The following is a 26563-nucleotide window of genomic DNA, read 5'->3' on the forward strand; positions in this document are numbered from 1 at the left end:
AGCCTGCATTTAGTTTCTATTTTGTTAAAGCATGTCTGAGTTTTTATTTAATCATCAATCAACATATGAGCAACTCAACTCAAGGCCCTCTTCTAACTAGAAAATCCAACTTCATTAACACAAAGAAAAATAAGAGTACGTTGTGTCATTCTTGCTAATAACAATTTAGTAATTAGTATAGTGACACTCAATCTTCAGTTCATCATAAAAAATTCTGAGCTTTTTAGCTCATAAATTATAATTGTTGGATTAAAAAAAGAAAAAATGCTCTATTAAGGAGTTTATGTTAAAATTGGTTAAAGATTTCTAATTTTAGTCATTTGATTGCATGTATAATGCATATTAAATCCACTAACATATCTAATGGATGACTGAGATTAAAAGTCTCATTAACTTAAAAATCCTTAGTGGAGAAGCTCCTAAAAAAAAGTTGTGTTAATGAGGAGAAAAAATTGAGCAAAAGAATGAGATGATGGTTTGGTTAACACTTTGGTTAATTTGTTTTTTTTCTTTTTTGGTTCACACTTTGGTTAATTGTTTGAAAAACAAAAATCATACCAAAAAAGAAAATCTTAGAAAGAATAACACGTGTTGTTTCACCAGATAGTATATTAGCACTTGTTTTGGTCAAAGTACTAGTCACAAGGACTTGAAACAGAGTGAGTCGGTGAGATATCAATCATCAGCTTCCAAAAATGAGTAGCAGAATCTCTGAGAAAACCAACACAAACCCAATGTCTCAGCAACAAGAAGAAGAAAAGGAAGAAGAAGAAGTGGGCAAGCTGGCTATAAGATTAGCCAATGCGGTGATCCTACCAATGGTTCTAAAGTCAGCCATTGAACTCAACATCATAGACATCATCTGCGCTGCAGGGGATGGCAAGTTCCTCTCACCTTCTGAGATTGCGGCTAGCCTTCCCACCAAGAACCCAAACGCCCCGGTTCTGCTGGACCGGATGCTGAGGCTTTTGACAAGCCATTCTATTCTCAAATGCTCGGTTCGAACCGGCCAAGATGGGAAGGTGGAGAGGCTGTATGGTGCTGGAGCTCTATGCAAGTTTCTTGTCAAGGATCAGCATGGTGGAGTTGGGTCTGTTGGGCCTTTGCTTCTGCTGCATCATGATAAGGTCTTCATGGAGAGCTGGTATGTTTCAAGTTGGCTTTTAGGTTTGTTGGGATTTGGGGGTGTTGTTATTAATTTTTCTTAGTGTGTTGATTAATTTTGTTGTTGGGTAGCTACTAATTTTCAATATAAACTTGAATGTTTTGTGTTTGATGTTGCTGTTGTGTTGGGAATATTTTATGTTCCTTTGTTTCTGCTGCACCATGATAAGATCTTCATGGAGAGGTGGTGATGTTTTCAATTTGGCTTTTGGGTTGGTTGGGATTTGGGAGTGCTGTGAATCTTGCTTAGTGGGTTGATTAATTTTTTTGTTGGGTGGCTACTGGCTTCGAATTTTGCTAGAATGTTTTGTGTTTGATGTTGCTGTTGTGCTGGGAATGTTCTATGGTCTGGAATGTAACTAGATTCACTGTTTTAGACCATGAATTTGTTGTTTAGTATCATCAAGTAATGCTAACACTTCAAGTTAGCTGTGTGTTTGATAAAATTTGTGTTTTTATGTGGATACTTTGGCATACCAATTATTTGTGACTTCCAGGTTCCACTTCAATGATGCTGTATTAGAAGGCGGAATTCCATTTAACAGGGCTTATGGAATGACAGCCTTTGAGTATCCAGGAACAGATGAGAGGTTCAATCGGGTATTCAACCAGGCCATGTCAAACCACACTACCTTAATCTTGAAGAAGATATTTGATGTTTATAAAGGGTTTGAAGGCCTCCACGTGTTGGTCGACGTGGGGGGTGGAATCGGTGTCACTCTCAATTTGATCACCACCAAGTACCCCCACATTAAGGGCATTAATTTTGACTTGCCACACGTTTTAGCTGATGCTCCTTCTTATCCAGGTACTGAATTATTTCTTGGTATTGGAACGTGCGTTGGCAGTGTTCTACATGATTTGATTATGCATCGATGCTTAACTGCAACCTATGTTTCTTATCAATTTCGTGCTGCTCGTATAAAAACTTAATGAAAGGTTTGTCATTGTGCAGGTGTGGAGCATGTTGGGGGAGATATGTTTGTAAGTGTTCCACAAGGAGATGCTATATTCATGAAGGTAAGGCCTCTGTGTTCTTGCTATTATCCATCATTTAGTTGACAGTAAATTTCCAAAATCACTGTATTTGTTTGCATACTTAAGTGCACTGGGCATATAAAGATCTTCTTCATGTTGTCTTTACATTGCACTTCAATTTTCAGTTGCATTTGAAGCCACTACTTTTGAGTGAAGTCCTGGGTGATTATCATCAAAATGATAATTATGTGCTGATTTAGATTACACATTGAGAAACCCATCAAGAACTAGAGTCTATGGCCATGAATGTGACCACTAATATTCTCCCCTGATATATATTTAGGAAGAAGCTGTAGATGAAATTCCTTTTTTCTCTGGCGTAGGCTGTAGGCTGTTGTTTTAGTCTCATTTAGCCCAAATGGATATAATTTGGCCTCATAAAACTTCAAATGTTTTTATCTTGATTGTTGTGTTGACTTTGTTGATGAAACTTGCAGTGGATACTTCATGATTGGAGTGATGAGCATTGCTTGACACTTCTCAAGAACTGTTGCAAAGCTCTTCCCAGCTCTGGAAAAGTTATCATTGTGGAATCAATTCTTCCCGACATTCCTGACAGTAGCGTTACATCGAACATTGTCTGCGAGCAGGACTTACTCATGCTAACAGTAAACCCCGGAGGGAAAGAGAGGACCAAACATGAATACGAGGACTTAGCAGTAAAATCTGGATTCTCTTCATGTGAAGTCATTTGCAATGCTTACAACAGCTGGATTATGGAGTTCCACAAAAACGCAAATCCCTAAAAGAAATTTGTAGTCACCTGATGCTCTTTGTAGCTTGGTTTTACGTCGAAGAAGCTGTATGTTTTCTAATAATAGGTGGCCATCACAATTGTCTGATCAACTTGCGTCTAGCTGCAACTGTAGTGCAAGAAATGGCAGGGGTTTGAGAAGCATGAAGAGCCCTCCTCTTGTGCCATTGCCAATGTAGTGGTTAGATGCAGGTTGAGTTCACTGAACATCAAGCCTAAACAGCCTAAACAGCTGTTATGCTTTCAGTTTGGTTGTTTGGTTTGCTAATGCTATGATCGTTTTCTTTGAGCAGGGTAAATGCTTTCAACTATTTGAGCCATTACTTGCCAATTTCTTTATTTTTTATCGTGCATGGATAATTAGTCTTAACCACTCGAGTTATAAGTCTCTTGCAAAAAATGCTATTTGAACTCTTAATCTCTTTCAACAAGGGAAAGGTGCCGCTAGACTAAATAATTATTGATGGACTATTTTGGAGTGCCAATAACTGACGGACTATTTTGGAGTCCCAATAACGTGCTCTTCATTTTTCTGTCTCCATGAATTGAAAGTATAGATGAGAATGAAACATCCATTCATTTGTGTATTAAAATTCAAAACAAATGAATTATTACCACAGGTTTTAGTACAGTTCCTACGGGTTTTAGAAGTTAGAATGAACATCACCCAGAAATTGGGAAAGGTTCATATCGGCAAATGAAAATTGGGCCGAAGCTGGGCCCAGTGGTTGATGGGTCAAATTTTTTTAAAGTCGGTTAAAAAAAACGGTCGTATATCACCTAAGTCCTTCGCTCCATCTTCGTCCTCTGTCGTTCCTGTTTTTCCCTCATTTTCCCGAGAAAATCGGCAGCAAAGGCTTCATTTTTGCCCGGAGGAAAGAACCAGCCTTCATTGTCATGGCTTCAGGTATCTTATTCACCTCTTAAAGCTTCAATTTTGTGATCTTCTATTGGACTCGTCAACGGTCGAATTTTCGCGCTTTTTTTTGTTGTTGCAAATGATATACTTTTTGTATAATTGTGCGGAAAATTATGATTTCGATATTGAATTTTGGGAATTATTGTATAAATTATGAGGTTTCAAGTTCTGGGTAGTGTTTATTAGTCGAATATGCGTTGTGGTCTGCGTTCTTAGAAATGTTTAAAACGAATTGGAGTTGGAATTCATTCACCACTAATTTGTTTGTTGTGAATTTGGAAAACAAATGGAATTGCAAGTTTTTGAAGTTCAATTTTGGTTTGAATTCGACAGATAAGTTAAAAAATTTGCTTTGACCAAGTAATGTCTGCGTTGGTTAATTTGATTTGAATTAATGGTTTATCTCTTGCAGATTTTGCTTTCAAAGTTCCAGCTGAACTTGAATCGGCTTTGCGGTTGAACACCGTTCAGTACTATATAACTAAGAGGCCCTGGCTTGGTATGTTTGTTAATTTCATGTTTCTTTCATGCCGCTTTCAAATTAAGCTGCCCTGAGCACACACATACATGTGCTTGTGTTGTGCATGTGTGCGTGTCAGGTATAAATTTAGTTATTGATGTAGATTTTCTATGATATCTTATTGTTCCCTGGTTTTCTGTTTCAGATCTTTATGGAATCAACGTGAGACCTGTTGCACCAGTTGGAAGTACGAGTAGAAAAGTACATGTTGATCCAGCTCTGTTGCACCGTACGTTGCCAGATGAGCTGCTCTATGAGGTAATAACTGTGTTGAAATAGCTAGTTAAAACTTTGGTCGAGTCTTTAACACAAAGACATTGTTAGCGATGATGTGATTACAATATTCCTTTGCATTCTTCATCCATTACATTCTGCTTGGTTTTTGAGAAAAATATAGAACAAGGGATGTGACTAATAAATGTTTCAAATTATTTTTTGCTCAAACTATAGGTGTTATAATTACTTTCTTCTACTTCGGAAGTATTCATTCCTGGTACCAGAGCATGAAATATTAAGAGTGCTTAAGAATTGATGTTTCATGGATTCTGGATCATTTTGGGACAGACAACTGGAATAGGAGATTGAGTACCATGTTGCATTCCATATTTTGGTTATATGCAAATAAATTAGAATATACAAATACTTTTGGGAAGTGCAGGTCTTTGGTTAAAGATTAGAATATTCATATGCAGGTTTTTGCACGAATGAGTCCACATGACTTGGGAAGGGCAGCTTGTGTTTGTCGCAAATGGAGATACACTATTCGCAACCCTGTTTTTTGGCGCATTGCATGCTTAAAGGCTTGGCAGGTATAATGGTGTTGGCTTTAAAGTTTGATCCAGTTTAAATGTTACTGTATGTAAGTATTGGATTTAAAACTGGGGCATCTCTTCTTAAGCTCTCTGGAGTGGTTGAAAACTATAAGATTCTACAAGCAAAGTACGACACTTCATGGAGAAAAATGTGGCTTCTAAGACCAAGGATTCGCACTGATGGTAAGAATAAGATGCATTTGTTTCCCCTCCCTTTTTCCTTTTGTTAAAATCTCAGCAGTCTATATCTAGATTGTAGACCCTATACACATTGATGATATTTTTCCAATGTGAAAATACTCTCAATAAGATTTATTTGTTTTTCACATCTCAGGTCTGTATGTGAGCAGGAATACCTATATTCGTACTGGAATTGCAGAATGGAAGATCACTAACCCAGTTCACTTGGTATGTTTTGGTATATAACTAATACCTCTGGGATTTTGGTATATTTTTTTTGTTTTGTGGGGGTAGAGGAGCTTCTAGGTGGTGCCAGTCATTAGAAGTATTGTCCATGTCTAAGCTTCACTAGGCATACAATTTTTAAGCATTAGCAAGGCAAAAAGATTTGAGATATTTAGTCATATACCCATTACCATTCTTAGCACTAATAATATAGATAAACCCTACTCCATTTAATTTCTATAAACAAACCCAAAAAAAACCCAAAAAATGATAGCTGGCCCTATTGAATTTAATTTTGATTATTAAATTACTTTGATTCCCTATTGAGTGTTTTGGGCTTTTTTATGAGGTTTTGGGGTTGGGTTTGTTTTAAGAAATCAATGGCAGTTTTGTAGTAAAAAAGAAGTTAAAAGCCTTTTTGTTATGTTGTAAATGGGCTTTGGGTGTGTTTCTAAAGTCCATTTCAATAAGGGTTTTTTATAATTTGGGCTCCTATATTGGGTATAATAGTGAATCTCCCAAAAGATTTTGTCAGATTTATGGAAATAGATTGTGAAGAAGCCAATTCTGAATTTCCCCTAAAATGCGAGCTTTAGGAGTACCAAAACTCAGATATAGCTGTATGTGACTTGAGGAACCAGTACACTGTACTCGTGATGTATGTGCAATCTGGCATGCATATTGTTCTGCCAGTGAAGCGGACAAAGTTACTTCCTCGTGCATGTACATAATTTGAACAAGTTATTCTTTACATTTCTTGAAATAGAAATCAAGAGGTGAATGGGAATGATTTACCTTCGCAGGTCTGAGATTAGTATTTTACAATTTGCATGTACTCCTTGTTTAAGATCTCAATTACACTTGGCAAATCTGTAAATCCAGCTAAGTGGACTCAACACCCCAGATGCTTTCTCAATGTCTTGTTTTACATGGAGTCAATTAGGTTTTGGACATTACTACTTTATTTCTCTTGTTTAGGTCTATTGGAGGCCAAGTGGCCTACAAAGCTACAGAGTTTAATGGGGTATTTTCCCTCTCCCATCCCAAATACCCCAAACCGCCACTCCCTGGTAAATGCATGACTTGATCCTAGGTCCTTGAAAATGATTCTCATTGTGGATGCATAGTTGCCATCCTAGTACTTGCAACCTAGTTGTGACTTGTGATTTTAGCTGCCTCAACGAGTTTTAGCACTAGCTGAAACTGGGAAATCGTATAGTCAAACAAAAAGTAGTTGCAAAGCTAGTCTTTTATGTAATTATTCCCAGCAGTTGGCAATCATCCCTTTATTTTTTTTTTCTTGCTTTTGCAGGTGTGCTATTACCGGTACATGAGATTTTTTCCTTCTGGCCGATTTCTGTACAAGGTTGGAATTTCTGAAGTTTTTCATAATAAATTTAAGTATATTAACGATAATTTTCTCTATCTGATTGTTACTATTTTCTCTCTTTTTTGCACTGTCAGAATTCATCTCAAAAACTCAAGGATGTAGCAAAATTCATGAATTTCCGTTCAGCCAAGGCAGACACTGTTTTCAGTGGCCATTACACATTCTCAGATGATAAGGTCAGGCTATGTTTCTTTGCATCCGTTTAACTACCCTGCAAGTTTGGTTGACTGTCTTACTTAAAATTTAGTTTCACCAGTTATTGATTTTCTACTTATAAGCACGCATATTCTACTACTATTCTACATTGTTTAGTTTGCATCTTAAGTATTTTTCTTTACTCTTCCCTCGTAGGTTGAAGCTGCAGTTTTGTATCCAGGCATGCGCCCTACCGTGTTGAGAATCCGCCTAAGGTATTTCAATAGCTTGTAGATCCTTCATTGATTTTAAGCTATTATCATGTTTATCATCTCTCTTACAGTTTATGTAATAAGCTCAAGGTGGTATTTTTAATGGGTGTTTTTTTAAGGTGCAATAGTTACACTGTGTAGTTAAGTGCTGTGATTAAAGATTGACTTATGGGCACATGCAACCATTGGTTCCTCATGTTAGAATGTGATTGTGATAGTCACACCGCTAGAATATAAGTTTTGAAGAAACTGAGCTAACAGAGGCATGTTTGTCATATTAAAAAACTTCCATTAGATTCGTTTCTTAAAATGGGATATGTTTGCTCGCTAGATAACGCTTTCAAATGGTGTGGAGAGACTGTCATGTGTTTTTTTGCTTAGTTTCTAATTTGTAAGTTTTTTTTTCTTCTGCTTTTCTCTTTCTCATATAGATTAAGAGGAACAGCAGTAGGGGCAAACAATAGGATGGATTTACTGTCACTTGTTACAAGTGGTGTGAACGATAATGAGGTTTGTGGCCCTGATGAGGATATCCTTGGGGTGGTTGAAGGGTGGCAGGATGACGAGACTCACAACCCAGATGTGCCGGCTGTCTCACACAAGAGGGGTCTAACACCCTTTGTCTTTGTTCCGTTTGAGGAGGTATGTGTGTTTCTTCTTTTTCACTTTACTTGCTGCAACCAAATCCCTTTGTGGCCAAGACAAGTTTTCAATAATCCCTGCTGAAAGCAAAGAAATGTTACACATCATATGTTGTCACGTTTTCTTACTTTTGTTGTGAAATGTTTGGTGTTTGCTTTTGTTGTGATGTAGATAGAGACATCGTTTCTGAATCTGCCGGTGGAGAAGATGGATTATTTCGTACCTGGCTGATACCTCAAAGATGATCTTCATTGTAAATACATTGTATAGTCAGAAGAAACACTTGAATTCATTTCACAATGTTATTATCGGTCTGCGCCTTTGTTCTTGCTTCCGCTATTCTCTCGTTTGCCGGAATTTTATGTATCAAAACATAAAGTTGTGTTCAATATGAGTTGTTGTAATCTGTTGGTATGATGGATTTGAGGAATAAAGTGTATTATTTCCCAATGCTACATTTTACTTGATTTCTCATACGACAACCCCAATGGAACTTTTATCACTTTCCAATCATGCTGTAATATTTTCCAATTTAATTTCAACGGTTGCTATGTAATCACATCAGAGTTAACCATAACATCAGCGGTGCACATTTATTTGTAAATGATATAGTATTAGTAAAGCAAATAAACTTTTTTCCAGTTGAAATAGAACACCCAGCTACAGGCTTACGAACATTTCACTAAATCCCATTAAACTATAACTTCAGTAAATCATATACTAGACTTCATCTCTCCTGGTCCTGAGTACAAAACAGAATTCCAGGAAGGGTTCCGCGGGAGAAAAGTGTCCTGCCAACACAGAAAATGAAAACAAAAGAAATTATGTCAACCCAAAATAGAAAACAGAAGGGAAGAAGAAGACCCAAAACCAGAGAGTACTTTTTCAACAATCTCCACAAAAACATTTGTTTTCCCTATGAATTAATCATCAAAATGAACAACAGATAAAAACAGTCTCATAGGCCAATGAAGCAAATTGCAACATACACACACACACACACACACACAAAAGGCAGAAACAAACCATTTCCAGTTCTGGAGAAAAAATTCTTAGTGAATGGAAACAAACAGGGCCAAAAATCACCACTAGGACCCAGAAATGAATCAGATTAGAAAACCCAAAAAAAAAAAAAATCAAAGTTAATCCATAAAGATCAAATTTTGAGAGAAACCCAGAGAGAGAGAGAGAGAGAAGGTGGTTTACTGACAGAGACGTAAGAGCAGGTGGGGATGACAGAGATGGAATTGGACTTGGCGTGGTTGAAGGCCGCGACGCAGAGATGGGAAGCCAAGCCCAAGCCTCTCTTGGAAGATGGGACGAAGGTGTGCACCAAGTCCATCACTTTTCCATTTCCCCTGAGCACATACTCTATGTACGACTTCTGGTCCTCCGATTCGAACCTTCGCTTGGCTTCGTTCCACACAATCTTTGGAGCTTCTGCCGCGGACGAAGCTGCTGGTGTTGCCATCTTTTCAATTCCCCCGTTTCTGTGTGTCGTCTCTATATCTCTGTTCTCTGTTCTTACCAAATACCCAAAAGGCTCAACTCTCTATATGGTGGGCACGCAGTTTGAACATGATAAATCAATTTTCCTCTTTCTTTTTTCCTTTTATTTATACAAGCAAATATTAGAGATGAGGGAATTAAAATTAGGAATTCGGGTGCAAGGTAAATGCCCTATCACTTAGCTACAAACTTCTTGGTTCATATGTAAGTTCCACATTTGTAATTTAATATCGAAAAACTCAGGAATCAAATCAGTTTGAGTAGTTTTTTTTTTTTTTTTTTGGTCATTGTTTGGTTTCAAAGAAACCAAAACGGGATAGATTGCAAACTGAGCCGGAAATACACGAACCAGGTAGAAGCAGCTAGACCTCAGATCAAGGCTAGAACCAAGCTTCTTACCCAGTCAAATTAAAACGAACAACAAACGCCAAGAAACAAAAAGAAAAGCCGTAAAACAGGAAGCTGAGAAAAGCCGCACCCCCAATAACCAATTGGCAAGGCACCCAACGCAAGACCAAAACCACCAGAGAAGTCACAGAAACCAAAGAACCGAGAGGAAGATGGTGATGGATACGCCATCACAGCTACAGAGAGCGCTACCATAATCCGAGAGGTAAGTGTCAAAAGCACTTTAAAAGCATCCTCAACAGCAATAGTATTACTGAGGAGAGACGCACCAGAACGTAACACGGTGGAGAAGATCCAACAACGAGACAAAGCCACAAGGGATCGGAGGAGAACATTCACAGTAGGAAACAAAGACAAACGCACAAAAGCATAGCTGCCGACACCTCCAAAAAGAAGATAGAGGCATAGAGTAGAGGGGCTGATAGAGCATAAAAGCATCTTTCTGTGAGGAATTGTCAGGAAAATGCCCCAACCATGACAATTCCAAAATTGTAGATTCATGGACCTCTTGTGGCTGTCAAAGGCCAGCCACCACCGCCGTCAATAAGACCATTCTTAACCCTCAGTTCAAGGATTTCCAACTCTTTGGATGGACTCACCACTACCTCACACAGCGATGAGTCATTGATTGCAGACTTAGCCACACCAGTGGAGCCGTGTGCCCGTTTACGCCCCCCTTTAGCACCAGCTCTAACCCCCACAGTTCCTCTAGTGAGTTTTAGAGAGCAGCCTGGGTTGAGCGACGGAAGAAATTTTTTCCTTTTTGACGGGGGGTTGCCACCTTCAAGGATAAATTTCTTCTTACTACGTTTCTGTTGTGTAGGCTGCTCCGTCTCTTTTGTGGGATCAGATTCAGTAATCAAGGATGTCGTCTTGTGGAGTGCGACATCTTCCACAACCGCATGAATAATCTCAGACTCACCAATAAGGGTGGGGTCTTTACTGACACTAGCCAAGGAAAGTGCAGGGCCCAATAAAAAATTAACATTTAGGGTCTCAGTATTAGTTTCAGTTGGCACGCCTAGAGCTTCCTCTACTCGTCCTTTAGCTGAAGCACTAGGGGAACAGGCATGCGTGATAATGGCCATTGAATTTGAAAAAAATTCTTTCACGACAGGATGTGAGCCCATCACTCCATTGGGAACCGTATCAGCGTGTTGTCCCCCAGCCGAATGCAAGTGGTCAGCATTGTCGAGTCTGTCCGCGCGTGCACTCCCAACGGGTCGGAGAGGAACAGCCAACTGCCAGGGAATCGGGTTCGGCCAGTGACGAGCATCTTCCACAGTCCTCCGCTTCCCCAAAACTTCCATCTCTACCAACTGAGAAAATGGTGTGCTACGAGAGTGTTTTACAGGGAAGAGTGGAGAGGGCCCCCTAGTGGCTCTCACCGCCAGCTCCGCTCCATACTTCATCCCTTCCTGAGCAACAACAGTGCCAAGAGTACGAACACATGGCTTACCCAAGAGATTTGCATGGCCAAGTCTGCCACAGCGAAAGCAGAAACGCCGCAGTCCCTCGTATTTCAGGTTGATCCAAGTTCGCTCTTCGTTTGCTCTGGGTAACCAGAAACCAAGCTGAAGTGGTTTTGTCGAGTCAATCTCGATTCTCATCCGTAAAAAGCTCCTGGTTCCATTGGTGGCAGGGTCCTCAACTCCAATAACAGAGCCAATTCTCTCTCCTATCAGTCGTGCATTCCTCCCCGTCATCAAACCAAGGGGAATCCCATGTGCTTGTATCCAATAGGTTGCTTTGTTTGGATGAATTTCTGCAAGTGCAAAGCTTTGTGGCCATGGCTGGATGGAGAAAACGTCGTCGTTGACATGCCAGGGACCTTTCTCAATAAGTTTCTTAGCCACCACAATAGAAGCAGCAGTAATAACATATACATTGGGACTAGCCCATGCAATCTTGACATCGTCCGAGTGTACGATGTTGCGCCACTCACGTTGGAGGGCATTCTTCACTCCACCGATCTGAGGTTCTTTCTCAGTGATGAGGAAGCCGGCAAGAGTAATGCCACACCTGTCTTCTGCCAAGTCCAGGTTGTTTTCAAGGTGAATGGTGAGCTGATCTGCAACTTCCACTTCATTTGAGTAGTTGATTCCATACAATTCCTTCCCTTCCTATTCTTGATTTCCCCGTCTATAACTTCTTTACCCGAATTTATTCTGGTGAGTCTACCAAGTATTTGTATAATCATATTGTATCGTGTCGGGTGTCGGATACAATGCGTCTGATATACACAAAACTAGTGCAGTCGTAGAGTATGATTGATCACGACCAAGAACATCACAACATCCGACAGTAACAAGGCAAAGTGAGATCCAACTTCATGCTAGTGAGTCTCATAAGCTTTTTGATATAATGACGGTTGGTCTTGGCGGGTATTGCTTAAATTACAAAAATGCATTCAACTTCATCAGAGCATTGCTACTCAGATCTGTACGCAAATAACTAACGTTTAGAAACACGCAGGCACAGCTTCTCACCTCAATTAGCCACTCACAACACAACAAATCTTAAAAACACCAATCCTCTTCAACAAGGTGAAGTTTTCATTGACTAATCTGTCCTTATTTTGGAGCATGAGAAAATTGACATTCAAAACAATTGTTTCTTCATAACTACAGGCACCGTGCAGCTCAAATAATATACCTCTAACTAAAATTAACCAAGCTTTATAGAGACAACACCATTGTAAAGGCATAATAATAATATCCTCTTCAAATAATCTAGAGGAGCAACAAACTTGACTTCCTTAATCTGCGCGAGATTGCCCTGATCGGGATGAGAGGATGATCCCCACAATGAGGCCATACAAGGCAAGAGCTTCGGCGAAGATGAGGATAAGAATCATACCAACGAAGAGCTTTGGCTGCTGTGCATTAGCCCTGAAAATAATCCAAAACAAAATATGGAGAAAATATTATCCCACTTGACATGTTTTATAGAGCAAAAAGACAGTACTAATAAAGCTACGATAAATGTCATGAGAAGAGGAAAAACAAAAAGAAGCTACGATCTAACTATAAAATCAACTTAACTAGAAAGGAACCGGCTTATGAAAACACAGATCTAAACAAGCATTTTATTGAAAACAAGAAAATTGTCTAGCAAACAAACAAGCTGAAGCTGCTCAACCTAGTGTAGTTTCGGCATGTGCTGCTGTCTTTGTTATTGTTTTGAGTCTTTTGATGCATTAAGATTATAACTCAAAAGTTTGGAATCATATAGAAAACACATCTAGTTTTTAAAAGATGAACACCCTTTAACCAGACAGTCTTACACTTAAGCACACAAAATTAAAACGCAAAGGTAATACTCATATTTAGCCCAAACTAGCTTCACCTATTTCCTTGGAACCGAACATAAAAGCCATGTTGTATTGAAGCATAAACCCAATACCCAATAGGAAATGCATTTCTAAATGAGTAAAGCATCTCTGCATTCCACATTAGACATACAAAGAACCACCAACTTTGACAAACTATTGGCATATAAGAGATCCACCCCTTCTTGTAAGGTAATGCATCTCTGTTAATAGTATTTTTGTAGAAAACTTTTATTATAAACCCAAGTGCTTCCTAGGGTATTCATCTAGCAGTCCAAATATTTTGTTTATTTCATCATCTAAATGCTGGAAAAAAAAACGGTTTTGTAATTTGAAACTGCTGTTGGCACTCTCAAACATTAATTTCTTCCATCCAATGCTAATCAATAGGGAACTAATTCACTGGCCCAATAAAAATGGCATCTTACTAGACAAGCATGTATGATCACGACTAAAAGATCAACAGAGCAAACTGGGTTCAGTCAAACTCATTTAAAACTACGAAACCACAAGCAATCAAGAGCTAAGAGTAAAAGGGTTACCGGACACCGGCGTCACCGACGATCCCAATGGCCATTCCGGCGGAGAGTCCGGCGAGGCCACAGGCAAGGCCAGAGGACAAGTGCGCGTACCCATCAAAGAGATAATAAGATTTGGCCTTTGGGTTAATCCCGGTGCTAATAATAACAGCTATGATGAGCCCATAGATCCCAAGCACTCCAGCCATAACCACCGGCACGATCGATTTCATCACCAGCTCAGGCCGCATCACTCCCATGGAGGCCACACCCACCCCACTCTTTGCTGTGCCGTACGCCGCACCCATGCCTGTGCAATCGCAATCATTTGAATCAGAAAGATCGAATCTTTGAGAAAATAAAATTGAAATTGAAAGGGTTTGAGAAATTGGAGTTACAGGAGAAGACGAGAGCTGCGGCAGCTCCGAGGAAGCCGAAGAAGGGAGCGGTTTCGTCGCCGCTGAAGGTAGAAGAAGCCATGTCTGTGTGTGTTTGGTTGCGGGGATTGGTTGTGTGCGCGAATCTGGGGTTTGGATGAAGAAGATAAAGCTCTGTTGTTGTTTAATGTATGAAATTCTGTGGCTTTTGGATTTTTATGAGAGAGAGGAGAGAGATAGCTGAATCGGAAGAGGACGGTTGATTTCGATTTAGAGTGTCTCACGGCTTGCTGGCAACATTTTTTTTTGGGCATGTTTTGAACTAACCGCACGATCCCAAAAAAAAAAAGATTTACTAATCACAACTAAATATTGGGAGAAAATAAATCACAGTTGATTTATTTAACTTTATACAATTTCCTACAAAAAAAAAAAAAAACTTTCTTTAACAACTAAAGTGGAACCAATTGGAAAAGGAGCAACCCAAAAAAGATAAAGGAACCAATTAACTTTTAATTTAATGATATTTCTTGATTAAAAAAAAAAAATTGTTGTATTTATCTCGATATTATTGAATGAGGTTTTAAGTTTGATTCTCATAAATGACGATGATAATATATATATATGTAATGACTTAATCATGGCTAACTCTTATCATGGTAGTGTAATTTTGTTGTTGATGTACTGGCTCGTTGTAAGTAATTTGTAAAGGGTAATGCTAGGCTTACCACATTTTTCATACCACATTGATACCACATCTCTAATAGAGGTGGAGCCCACCAATACAATGGGGCCCACCTCTATTAGAGAGGTGGTATCAATGTGGTATGAAAAATGTGGTAAGCCTAGCATTTTCCATTTGTAAATAGTTGTTTGTTAAAAATAAAAAATAAAAAAAAAGTGGAAATAAAATTATTTGCACTTACCCGCCTCTCAGGCCTACTAGGAGTTCGTTGGCCTATGTTTTGTGGGTAGGGCCGTGGATAAAGAGGTAGAATTGGACAATTTTAGTCCAGTCCAATCCCAACCTAAACACAATTGGAAGAAATTAAAACTGGCCACATTGGTTTCCTTGTGTTAAAAGCTCTCTCTCCACCACCACAACTTATACACAAATGATCTCCACCATCTCCTTTTCAAAACACTATATCACCAAGCACCACCCCTGATTAAACCTTTTCTTTATGATTAAAATGAGGCTTTGTTTATTAAGTTTTTTGTGCCTTTCTTTTGTTGCTTTCTTCTTTATTAGTCATGTGCTCTTCCCCGTTTGGTTGGTGGACACCTTTACTTACACAGCAAGGTTGATAATGCAAAGTAGAAAACAAATCAAAAAAAGAAAAGAGAAGAAAAGAAAAGGTTACTTTCAACAAAAGAGTCCCCAAAGAAATAACCTACTACTAACTACCTTTGCCACCATGATCATGTCCGCAAATAATCCTGTCAAAACCTTCTGAGAAATCAGACAAAAGATTTAAAAAAATGCCAGAAAAGGAATTTATAAAACAAATGGTGTAGTTTGACTTGAAATTGATCACGCCACGTACTTGGCATTGCCGTAAAAAAAGTTTTGTATACAAAACTTTGTGAGGAAGGTCTAAAGTAAACAAATCAACTGACCACTCAACAAAGCAAAGACCAAGTCAGTCAGGAGTCACAGAGAGTTAGAGAAGACCTTCATCAAAAACTTCAAAGGCTGGTCAGAAAGAAAGCTCAAAACAATGGCCGATTCAAAAGTAGAGACGATCTCAAGACTTGCCCAATGGAGAGTCGAGAATTTCGGGCCTTGCTCTTACAAAAGGTCCGATCCTTTCAAGCTCGGAATTTGGAATTGGTACTTCCTTCCCACAAAAACCATTTTTGCCCAACTCTCCTTTTTCTTTGGTTTCTTTGTTTTCTTTGCTGATACGGGTTCTGAAATTGAGTGTTTTTTGTTGGGTTATCAGGCATTTTTCTATAGAGAAGAATCGGTACCTCTATATTCGTTTGTTTCCAGAGCCATCTCGTGTGTCCAAAGAACAGCCTCCTCTTGCTCGCTTTGTTCTTAGAGTCTCCAGTTCCGGCCCTGGCCGCAGACCCTACATCTCTCCTGGTATTTCTTTCTTTGATTTTTACTTCAAGTTCAAATTTTTTGCTATGGTTTATGATTGTTGGCAATGGTTGTTTGAATGCATCCCTTTTAGAAATGTGGTTAAAATCGTTCAAAGTTGTATAATATGCGTAGTTGGTCCGGTGCCCATCAGCTCAAAGTTGTATAACATGCAACTAGAAATGCTGAAGTTTGTTTCTTTTCCGGTTGAAGGGCTAACTGGTAGGCTGAATATATATCATCAATGTCTTCCATTGTTCATTTTGCTCTTGAAAGTTTATTGATTTTTGTTCATATGGGAAATATTGAACTTACATATATTTGTTTTGGAAGTCTCCAATTTGATAGCCATTTCTTTTTCTTTTTAAGGAGAATGCACTGAGCAGTAATTCTGTTCCTGTAATGCTTCTCTGCTTCTTGTTACAGTTCATGAAAGACTGCTTCGCACAAGTGACGACTTTGTCTGGCCTGTTGATTCCACCTTCCTTGGTCGCTTCATCATTGATGTTGAGTTTCTTGACTTGAAGATATGCCCTTTAAATGTGAGTTCCATTACATAGTGTTTTTTGTGTTAGTTTCATTGCATAGTTATCTTTGTGGTACTTACTTATGGGTGGGTATGCGTGTTTTATGAATTTTTGGTATTAGAACAGAAGGATTTTAATTATTGTGATTATCTCTCTCACTAGTGGGACTGTGGGCCACAAAAACTTCATTAAATGGTGAAAAGTTATAATTTACAACTCAAAGATTTTATTTTCTTTTTGCTTTATCTTGAATTTAGTAGTGATATCTTGAGGACTTGATTTCTTACAATTATATTTTAGTGCAACCATGTGTCCTTACATCCTCTAAGAGTTGTCTCAGGGTGGGGAGGCGAGTCCTGTATGGCCTGCTGATGGATTGATGCAATCCGTATCAACCCAAAGCACTCTCCGATGCCTCTCTCGCATGCTTGATGAGGGCATCCATGCTGATGTCACTATCAACACTACTGAAGGCACATTAAGAGCTCACAAAGCAGTTCTTTCTGCAACTTCTCCTGTGTTCCAAAGCATGTTCAATCACGACCTTAAGGAAAAAGAGTCCTCCACAATCCACATAAAAGACATGTCCCTGGAATCTTGTATGGCTCTTCTGAGTTACCTGTATGGTACCATTAAACAAGAGAATTTCTGGAAGCACCGGCTGGCACTTCTAGGTGCGGCGAACAAATATGACATTGCAGACCTAAAAGATGCCTGTGAGGAAAGCCTTCTGGAAGATATTAACTGCACAAATGTCCTTGCAAGACTGCAAGAGGCCTGGTTGTACCAGCTGAATACGCTGAAGAAAGGATGCTTGATGTACTTGTTTGATTTTGGCAAAATATACGATGTCAGAGACGAAGTAAACGACTTTTTCAGGCATGCAGACAGAGACTTGATGATGGAAATGTTTCAAGAGGTGCTTACTGTTTGGAAGCCCTTATAACTTTCCTTTTATGGAGTTCTTACTGTCATATGCAGTCTGCTGATTGATAATTGTATATATAGTGGTTGGTTCAAGAATCCTCTGAGATTATCTGTGTGGTTTAATGGTGATGTTGTTCTCCTATGTATGATAAAAAAATTACGATCCCAGGTGAACTGCTTGGCATTCGGTTTCGAGTTCATATAGGGTGTCATGCCCCATATCTCATGGGCATTATAAATTGCTTGTGTTGGTTTAAGTTCCAAACCCTACTTCTTTGCACATAAGAATCTATTGTACTTAAAATTTTGCTGTTACATTGATGAAGGAATTAATGGGTCTTACTAGATGCTTTTCTTTCTTTTCGTTCGTAGTCATTAAACACTAACGTTTGGTAGTGGACTTGCTTTGATAGAGAGGGAGTAAGAGCATCCGCAATTATGCTCTCTATTTTTTAGTTAAAATTTAGCTAAAAATATAAGAAAGCTATTTTAGGAGCTCTCTAAAAAATTTCAACTCCAACCATACTCCCTAATTTGGAGAGTCATAAATGCTATAACTCTTTTTTTATTGGTCCATCTCTATTAAAAAATAAAATAAAAAATAGTTAGCATTAAATAAAGGTTTGAAATACTTATTAAATAAGTCAGCATTAAATTATAGGGCGCCACTAGGAGTACTTTCTCTCTCCTCAGATTTAGGAGCTCCTAGAGGACTCCCTATTTTAGGAGGTGGATAGGGAGTATGGTTGGAGTTGCATTTTTACAATTCCTCCCTAAAATTTGTCTAAGGAGGTGGTTTAGGGAGCCCATTGCGGATGCTCTAAGTTTTTATTGAGCACTCATTTGAAACTCATCATGTTTATTTGTCTTAATCTTGATTCAGGTATATTGGGCGAAATGTTTTTCTGATTAGACTACCATGAAGCCTTGGCATGAGCCACATTGAGTCAACTACCATAAAGTGTACATTGTGAAACTTTCGGATGTTGGAATAACAATAGGAAATATGAATTTAAAGATAATAAAAATTCTCAACAAAATTGTAATAATCAAAATATAATAACAAATTTATATGAAATTAATGTAAATCAATAAACACAAATAGAAATACTGACAACTTTAGCGATTGAGGCTTAGCGATTGAGCCTTGTAAGAATTGCAATGTCCTAAAGACAAAATTTGCCCATACTCTCGTGCATGCAGTTGTATAGGTGTCCATCTCGCAGGATTTAACAATCGATAATTCTAAATTGAAGCACTTCAATTTAAAACTTTGGCGAATCAATTATATATTTGTACTCTCAAGACTATACTTAGAATTGATCAAAAGAGTGAAAAATAGAGCACTGGGAAATGCTCTGTTTTTCCATGGTTAAGTACTCCTCTACAAGGAGGAAACTGTTGGGTTTATATAAGGGAGTTGATTTTCCCACTCCTCTTTTCTCCACTTACACTCCTTTTGCTTTTTATTACTTTTTAATATATTTTATTTTATTTTTGTTCTTTCTTTTTCTTATTTTACCTTTACCCCATTAATTTCTTTTTAGTTAACTTTTATATTATTTCTTTTTACTTAACATTATCTTTGATATGAATGAGACTGCCGAAAATTCAAAATTTGTAATGTCAAGGTAATGGTATTGATAATAACCGAAAATTGATATTTTGTCTATGATCTGTGAAGAAGATATGATGACTGGTTATTGGGAAAAAAATTGCTATAAAAAATCAAGCAATCAAGCATAAAGTACTCATGCCATATCCAATATTACATTTTTTTAAAAAGAAAAAAATACACATTCGAAATTACCCTTCTGATTTGCTTTTGATGATAATAAATCAACATCTCAACGTCACTAGGAGTTTCCTGTGGTGTATTTTGTAATGGCCCAGTAAAAAAAAGTTTTAAGAAGGAAGCTAAGGTGGATTTTAATGTTTTCGTACAATAAAATTGCCTCTTGCTCAAAAAACTGTAACAGCGAAACTGTTTATTATGTGTTTGTTCCGAAACTTTGACTTTGAATTTGCTTCACTTTTATATTATTTTTTTTTAAAATAATATTAAAAATAAAATGCAAGTTGAAAAATTAAGTATAAAAAAATAGATAATAAAAATTAAATAAAAAACAAATTAATATAGAGTAAGAGTATAATAGGAAAGAGAGAACAAAAAGGAACAAAATTGATTAAAAAATATTAAAAAGCAATATGGGTCAATATGCCTCCTCTGCTTTTATTCTGTCCTCCATTTCCTTAATTTTCTTAAATACTTAAAGATTTAAAATCAAAGAGTTAATTATGATTATAAGTATGGACATGTGTCAAGTTATAAGAATGATGGTGATAGTATACATTGGGTAAAAGTGGTGAGTAAAAATGCTCCCATTCTTTGCATATTACAAATAATCCTGTAAAAATCTTCTGAGAAATCAGATAAAAGAAAAAAATCTGCCAGAAAAGGAAAACCTTTGCAAAACAAATGGTGTTTTTTTTTTCGAAGAATTAAAGAAACAATATTGTTGGGTGGCAGTAGAAGTGGGTAAAGTTTGACTTGAAATTGATCAGGCCATGTACTTGGCATTGCCTTAAAAAAGAGTTTGTCAACAAAGCGAAGACAGTCAGCCAGAAGAAGTCACACAGAGTGAGAAAGCTCAAAACAATGGCCGATTCAAAAGTAGAGACGATCTCAAGACTGGCCCAATGGAGAATCGAGAATTTCGGCCCTTGCTCTTACAAAAAGTCTGATCCTTTCAAGCTCGGAATTTGGAATTGGTACTTCCCTTCCCACAACACCCATTTTTACCCAACTGTCCTTTTTCTTTGTTTTCTTTGTTGATACGGGTTCTGAAATTGAGTGTTTTTTGTTGGGTTATCAGGCATTTTTCTATAGAGAAGAATCGGTACCTCTACATTCGTTTGTTTCCAGAGCCATCACGGGTGTCCAAAGAACAGCCTCCTCTTGCTCGCTTTGTTCTTAGAGTCTCTAGTTCCGGCCCTGGCCGCAGACCCTACATCTCCCCTGGTATGTCTCTCTTATTTTTACTTAAAGTTCAAATTTTTTGCTATGATTTATGATTGTTGGGGATGATTGTTTGAATGCATCACTTTTAGAAATGTGGTTAGAATTGGATATGCGTAGTTGGTCTGGTGCCTATCAGCTCAAAGTTGTATAACATGCAACTTGGAATGCTAAAAGTCTGTTTCTTTTTCGATTGAGGGGCTAACTGGTAGGCTGAATATATATATATATATATATATATATATATATATATATATATATATATATATATCAATTTCTTCCATTGTTCATTTTGCTCTTGAAAGTTTAGTGATTTTTGTTCATATTTGAAGTAGTTTCCGTGATGTTTGGAAGTTAGTATATGAATGATAGAAAATGTTCATAAGTTGGTAATAAATGAAGATAGTGATTGGAAGTAGTACATAAGTCATGGTACTATATCTGAAGGCAGTTGAGTTGTTTTGTTTAATTTGTGTACTGGTTTGGTACGAGTCCTACAATGTATAAGATTTTGTTTGAAGGAATCTGTCCTTACATCATATGATTCCAGGCATCGGATAGTGAAATTTGGGATTTGCGTTACCTTCTTCCTCTGTATCTGTTAATTTAATTTGTACCTCTGCTTTGATATACGACAGCTGTTCTGTCAGGTTGTTTAGCCAAAAAGACAGAAGCTTGGCGCCATTCCCCCTTTTCTTTTATTTAAAAAACCATCCAAATGTCTCTTGTACTGTTTATTTCTGTCCTTATACACTCACTGTGAAAACTTTCACATGGATTTGCCATCCTAGAGGTTATCTGAAATCTGGTTTTATCTCATTTACTGGACTCTCAATTCATCTTCCGTTTCTCTACAAAATTCACGTGTATGGATTCTTGGATGATATTTTGAGGCAGAACTGGTAATTGATCTTGACATATATCAAACATAGCATATAGCTGTGTTTCAGTATGTTCATCAAAATATGATAATGTCTTGATACTTATTTAAAACACTAAATTGATATGTAACTAAGATTTTGAAATAAAAAGGCTGTGATGCAATGTAGAGAGGACCATTAATAACCTGGACATTTCACCCCTTTTCTGATCATCAGCTACAATTAAAAACAATATGCTTCTGTGTATGACTTATGCTACAATTGGTTAATGTGCTTTGATGTAATACATCCAACTCATGGATCTGTTCTGTGGAAATAGGGATTCAATAATTAAGGCAACAAACTTATGTGTTTCCTTGCCCATGGGCACTTTGGAAAATCCCACCTCCATCAGAAATATTGAACTTACATATATTTGTTTTGGAAATCTATAATATGATAGCCATTTCTTTTTCTTTTTAAATAGAATGCACTAAGCAGTAATTATGTTCCTGTAATGCTGCTTTGCTTCTTGTTACAGTTCATGAAAGATTGCTTCGCACAAGTGAAGACTTTGTCTGGCCTCTTGATTCCACCTTCCTTGGTCGCTTCATCATTGATGTTGAGTTTCTCGACTTGAAGATATGCCCTTTAAATGTGAGTTCCATTACATAGTTATCTTTGTGTTAGTTTCATTACATAGTTATTTTTGTGGTAGTTTGATACGTGTATGGGTATATGTGGTTTATGAATTTTTGGTATTACAGATGGATTTAAATTATTGTTGATTATCTCTCTCACTGGTGGACCGTGGGCCACAAAAGCTTCATTAAATGATGAAAAGTTATAATTTACAACTCAATGATTTTATTTTCAGCTTGCTTTATCTTCAATTAAGTAACAAGTAGTGATATCTGGAGGATTTGATTTCTTACAATTCTCTGATTAAATCAGGGTGGGGAAGCTAGTCCTGTATGGCCTGCTGATGGATTGATGCAATCCGTATCAACCCAAAGCACTCTCCGATGCCTCTCTCGCATGCTTGATGAGGGCATCCATGCTGATGTCACTATCAACACTGCTGATGGCACTTTAAGAGCTCACAAAGCAATTCTTTCTGCAACTTCTCCTGTGTTCCAAAGCATGTTCAATCACGACCTTAAGGAAAAAGAGTCCTCCACAATCCACATAAAAGACATGTCCCTGGAATCTTGTATGGCTCTTCTGAGTTACCTGTATGGAACCATTAAACAAGAGAATTTCTGGAAGCACCGGTTGGCACTTCTAGGTGCGGCGAACAGATATGACATTGCAGACCTAAAAGATGCCTGTGAGGAAAGCCTTCTGGAAGATATTAACTCCACAAATGTCCTTGCAAGACTGCAAGAGGCCTGGTTGTACCAGCTGAATACGCTGAAGAAAGGATGCTTGATGTACTTGTTTGATTTTGGCAAAATATACGATGTCAGAGATGAAGTAAACGACTTTTTCAGGCATGCAGACAGGGACTTGATGATGGAAATGTTTCAAGAGGTGCTTACTGTTTGGAAGCCTGTATAACTTTCTTTTTATGGAGTTCTTACCGTCATGTGCAGTCTGGTGATTGATAATTGTATATAGTGTTTGGTTCAAGTATCCTCTGAGATTATCTGTGTGGTTTAATGGTGCTGTTGTTCTCCTATGTATGATAAAAACAATTACGATCCCAGGTGACCTGTTTGGCATTCGGTTTCGAGTTCATATAGAGTGTCATGCCCCACATCTCATGAGCATTATAAATTGCTTGTGCTAGTTTAAGTTCCAAACCCTAATTCTTTGCACATACGTGGGAATGAAATCAATGAAAGGAAGATGAGAGTTGTGAATAAATAATGCATTGCAAGAACCCCTAGAGCAAAAAAACTGAACTGTTTTATGATGCCAATCTTGAAATGGATCTGCATAGTTATCTTTTAGGTGGCAAAAGCTAAAAGTCGAGCAACAGGGTTTGAAAGCCTAATATGATTGTCGTAAAACCTCTCTATTCCCACAAAATAAGAATAATAAGAATAATAAGAATAATAAAAATGAATAAATGGAGAAAAAAAGAGACTTCTTCTCTTTTTGTAATGCACATCCCTTTAATTTCTTTAGGGTGAAGAATACTTTTTACCATACAATTTATTAAATGTTTAATTTAGTCTTGTGCTAGTTTGACGATGTTATCCTCTTTTTTGTCACCAAGGGAACTAAACAATATTATCATATATCTCTCATAGACTCCCAACTCAAATATTATTATTATATTTTCCTTATAAGGAAACTGTTACAATATTTTTTGACAAGGAAATTGTACATTACTTGATAATAAAAAAAGAAACAAATTAAATGAGATTATTACAACGCAAGCCGAAAATGTAATACCACATTAACAAAAATGAGTGTAATTATTAGAAAAAAAGATATTCTACTATTTATTTTTGGTGTTGATTTTGTGTTTATGTTTTAATCGCGTATAATTAAATGAAGTCTAAAAAGATTAGTAGATGATCCGACTTAATTATTAGCGAGCAATGCATAATTTCCTTTCTCTTTTGTCTTCGTCAAAAAAAGAAGTTGCGATTTTGGTACTTCAAGTTTAGCCTTTGACATTCCAAATTAAGTATTTTAAGTTAAATAGAGAGCGTCGAAAAAGAATGCTACCCTAAAAAAAATGTGATAAATATATTATAAGCACACAGTTAGAAGTAATAATTAATATGTCTCTTAACATAAAAACGAACACTGCTAATCCGGTGCCAAAATTATTATTATTATTTTGGTACAAGAAAGAATCTATGTCTTCTTTTTTTGGCGCAAAAGAATTCATGTCTTTTTGATTACCTACTTATTTTATTTTTGTTTTTTGTCTTTTGCCATATTGTGCCCACTTGTAAATTTGGTAATGTTACTTGGAACCTGGGTAGCCCAGCAAACCGACTGGCCTAAGTAAGTAAATAAATTTACATGATTCGCTTCGCACATTCCTTTCACAACCTCGATCAAAAAACAGAGAAATAAAATTTCCCAATACTTTTGAGAAAGACCCCTTTCACTTTTCTTCACAGTTTTGGAGCTCTCTTTGTGTTGCTGAACATGGAGACCATCTACCAATACTCCATCTCTCAAGTTGAACAACAAAACCAAGTTTTGCCCACAACCCATCTCCTCGCTTGCGACTGTTTCATCTTCCACTTAGACTTCACCCATCAACTCAAATTGTGCTTCCCTCAGGATTTGAACATACCCTTGAACTCAATTCAAGAATCCTTCTTTGTACCCTTTGATGTGTTTTTCTCACACACCCAAGAAACCATCCAAACCGTACTCTCTGGCTCTGGTGTTTCAATGGACTTTGTTCATGTCCTGCTGCCTGAAGTTCATTCTTTTGCTATGGAGGTTGCCCAGGAGCCTGCAAATGCTGGGCCCAGAATAGTCCCATTGGTTTTGGCTGTTCTTGCTGTGACACCTTTTGATGACCGTGACCAAATTGAGAGGGCTATAATGGAATCTGGGCAAGTCTTTAATCCAGTCCCGGCTGCCAAATCCTCCATTGCCGGGCTCAAGAAGGTCAAGATTGACAATTTGAGCGTGACGAAGGAATGTAGCATCTGTTTGGAAGAGTTCTCTGCTGGGTTGGAGGTTGTGCTCATGCCCTGCTCTCATCTTTACCATAAAGATTGCATTGTTGAATGGCTGAAAAGAAGTCACCTGTGCCCCTATTGCCGCTTCAAATTGCCAACTTGATTGCATTGAATGATCTCAGTGTGTGTTGAATTGGATTGCCAAAGGTAAATTTCTTGTTTTTCAACAATTGGGATTTATTTCTTTGAAGTGATTGACGTTTTGGCCTTTCTTGATCTTAAACCAGTTGCCACATCTTGTGGTGCATACAGCATATTGGCTGTGTATATTCAAGAACAAGTTTGATGGGTTGATCACATTCGAGGCTTACAAGCCTATCAAGATTATCATGGAAATTGGGGTGTTTGATAGATCAAGATGAGCTTCTTGTGCTGGTATGGCCGCTTCTCTACGCATTCTATGTGTTTCCATTTTGTCATCTATTGCTTTATACTATCAGTTTTAACTACTGATTAATTCATGTTTCTGATTTATATGAAGCAACTAGTGATTAATTGATGGCATTGTGTTGTAATTCAGCGTTTCTGCTTTGTTGCTGAAGATCAAGGCAGTTTTACGGCAATGTTTTGGCGGTTTTTCTTGGTTATGGAAGATTAAGAAGGGAACTTGTATGACAATGCACAGGCTAGTTACTATGAATATCTGACTGAGAGGAAGAAGCACCATGTTCTGGTAAGGAAGTTATCTCATTTTACTTTCTGCATATTTTGTTCACGGTAGTCCAGTTTACCTTAACCTCATGGTAGCTTGTTTTCTTCATTTCTCAACCATTTTGAGTTAGGATGCCATGCCTTCTTCATATTTTAACATTATGGCTCCCTATTATTATGCATGACTTCAAAAGTAGGACTTTTGAAGGGCAAATATATTAACAAGATCAGATAGAAAATGAAGATATCTGCTAAGTGTACAAAGGACAAATAGAAATTTTTCATCAAGGGTACTAATTAGTGTGGCATTGGTAGATCAAGCGTAAATCAAATTGCAGAAGAAGTTGATATCTGATGTTTGTGGCATTGGTAAGAGTTTCTTGCACTGATTTGTGCTGTGGACTCATAAGGTGTTGAGTTATTATGAGAGTATGTTCTGTTGGAATGAAATTTTATGTAATGGGAAGTCTGGATAGATCATATTTCAGATTTGCATTTTGATTTATGTGTCTCCACTTTTCAAGGCATTAATGAATTTCATCGTATTCCTTATCAAAAAGCTAAAAGAAATTATTGTATTTTGGTACAGAAAGATGCGAAAGGGTACGTTCAGAACAGATCATGAAGTGCTGGT

The 26563-nt window shown here is 37.6% G+C and overlaps 7 protein-coding genes across 7 annotated transcripts; 5 read left to right on the plus strand and 2 right to left on the minus strand.

Moving 5' to 3' along the window:
* Positions 1 to 631: 631 nt before the first annotated feature.
* On the plus strand, positions 632 to 3264 carry LOC110750598 (caffeic acid 3-O-methyltransferase). The gene is made up of 4 exons (XM_021950954.2): positions 632 to 1144; positions 1662 to 1972; positions 2120 to 2184; positions 2640 to 3264. The coding sequence occupies exons 1-4, from the start codon at positions 696 to 698 to the stop codon at positions 2946 to 2948; spliced, it is 1134 nt and encodes a 377-aa protein (XP_021806646.1). The 5' UTR covers positions 632 to 695; the 3' UTR covers positions 2949 to 3264.
* A 365-nt stretch (positions 3265 to 3629) lies between these two features.
* On the plus strand, positions 3630 to 8506 carry FBP7 (F-box protein 7). The gene is made up of 11 exons (XM_021950955.2): positions 3630 to 3863; positions 4288 to 4374; positions 4541 to 4653; positions 5088 to 5204; positions 5294 to 5390; positions 5542 to 5615; positions 6925 to 6978; positions 7077 to 7178; positions 7354 to 7412; positions 7841 to 8051; positions 8223 to 8506. The coding sequence occupies exons 1-11, from the start codon at positions 3854 to 3856 to the stop codon at positions 8280 to 8282; spliced, it is 984 nt and encodes a 327-aa protein (XP_021806647.1). The 5' UTR covers positions 3630 to 3853; the 3' UTR covers positions 8283 to 8506.
* A 112-nt stretch (positions 8507 to 8618) lies between these two features.
* Positions 8619 to 9665, minus strand: LOC110750600 (Acyl-CoA N-acyltransferases (NAT) superfamily protein). Its single transcript, XM_088247186.1, has 2 exons — positions 9262 to 9665; positions 8619 to 8842 (listed from the first exon to the last, which is right to left on the minus strand). Exons 1-2 carry the CDS (start codon positions 9520 to 9522, stop codon positions 8765 to 8767), a joined length of 339 nt encoding a protein of 112 aa, XP_088103312.1. The 5' UTR covers positions 9523 to 9665; the 3' UTR covers positions 8619 to 8764.
* Positions 9666 to 12505: 2840 nt separating this feature from the next.
* Positions 12506 to 14505, minus strand: LOC110750601 (V-type proton ATPase 16 kDa proteolipid subunit). The gene is made up of 3 exons (XM_088247185.1): positions 14216 to 14505; positions 13842 to 14127; positions 12506 to 12859 (listed from the first exon to the last, which is right to left on the minus strand). Exons 1-3 carry the CDS (start codon positions 14295 to 14297, stop codon positions 12727 to 12729), a joined length of 501 nt encoding a protein of 166 aa, XP_088103311.1. The 5' UTR covers positions 14298 to 14505; the 3' UTR covers positions 12506 to 12726.
* A 1181-nt stretch (positions 14506 to 15686) lies between these two features.
* On the plus strand, positions 15687 to 17937 carry LOC110750611 (BTB/POZ domain-containing protein At1g21780-like). The gene is made up of 4 exons (XM_088251567.1): positions 15687 to 16028; positions 16141 to 16286; positions 16710 to 16825; positions 17151 to 17937. The coding sequence occupies exons 1-4, from the start codon at positions 15916 to 15918 to the stop codon at positions 17754 to 17756; spliced, it is 981 nt and encodes a 326-aa protein (XP_088107693.1). The 5' UTR covers positions 15687 to 15915; the 3' UTR covers positions 17757 to 17937.
* A 2322-nt stretch (positions 17938 to 20259) lies between these two features.
* LOC110750515 (BTB/POZ domain-containing protein At1g21780-like) lies at positions 20260 to 23356 on the plus strand. The gene is made up of 4 exons (XM_021950851.2): positions 20260 to 20509; positions 20614 to 20759; positions 22158 to 22273; positions 22571 to 23356. Exons 1-4 carry the CDS (start codon positions 20397 to 20399, stop codon positions 23174 to 23176), a joined length of 981 nt encoding a protein of 326 aa, XP_021806543.1. The 5' UTR covers positions 20260 to 20396; the 3' UTR covers positions 23177 to 23356.
* Positions 23357 to 24730: 1374 nt separating this feature from the next.
* Positions 24731 to 25640, plus strand: LOC110750550 (uncharacterized). The gene is made up of 2 exons (XM_021950886.2): positions 24731 to 25276; positions 25506 to 25640. The coding sequence occupies exons 1-2, from the start codon at positions 24731 to 24733 to the stop codon at positions 25638 to 25640; spliced, it is 681 nt and encodes a 226-aa protein (XP_021806578.2).
* Positions 25641 to 26563: the final 923 nt, after the last annotated feature.

This window comes from Prunus avium, chromosome 1, assembly GCF_965620075.1.
Source record: "Prunus avium chromosome 1, drPruAviu1.hap1.1, whole genome shotgun sequence".
NCBI lineage: Eukaryota > Viridiplantae > Streptophyta > Magnoliopsida > Rosales > Rosaceae > Prunus > Prunus avium.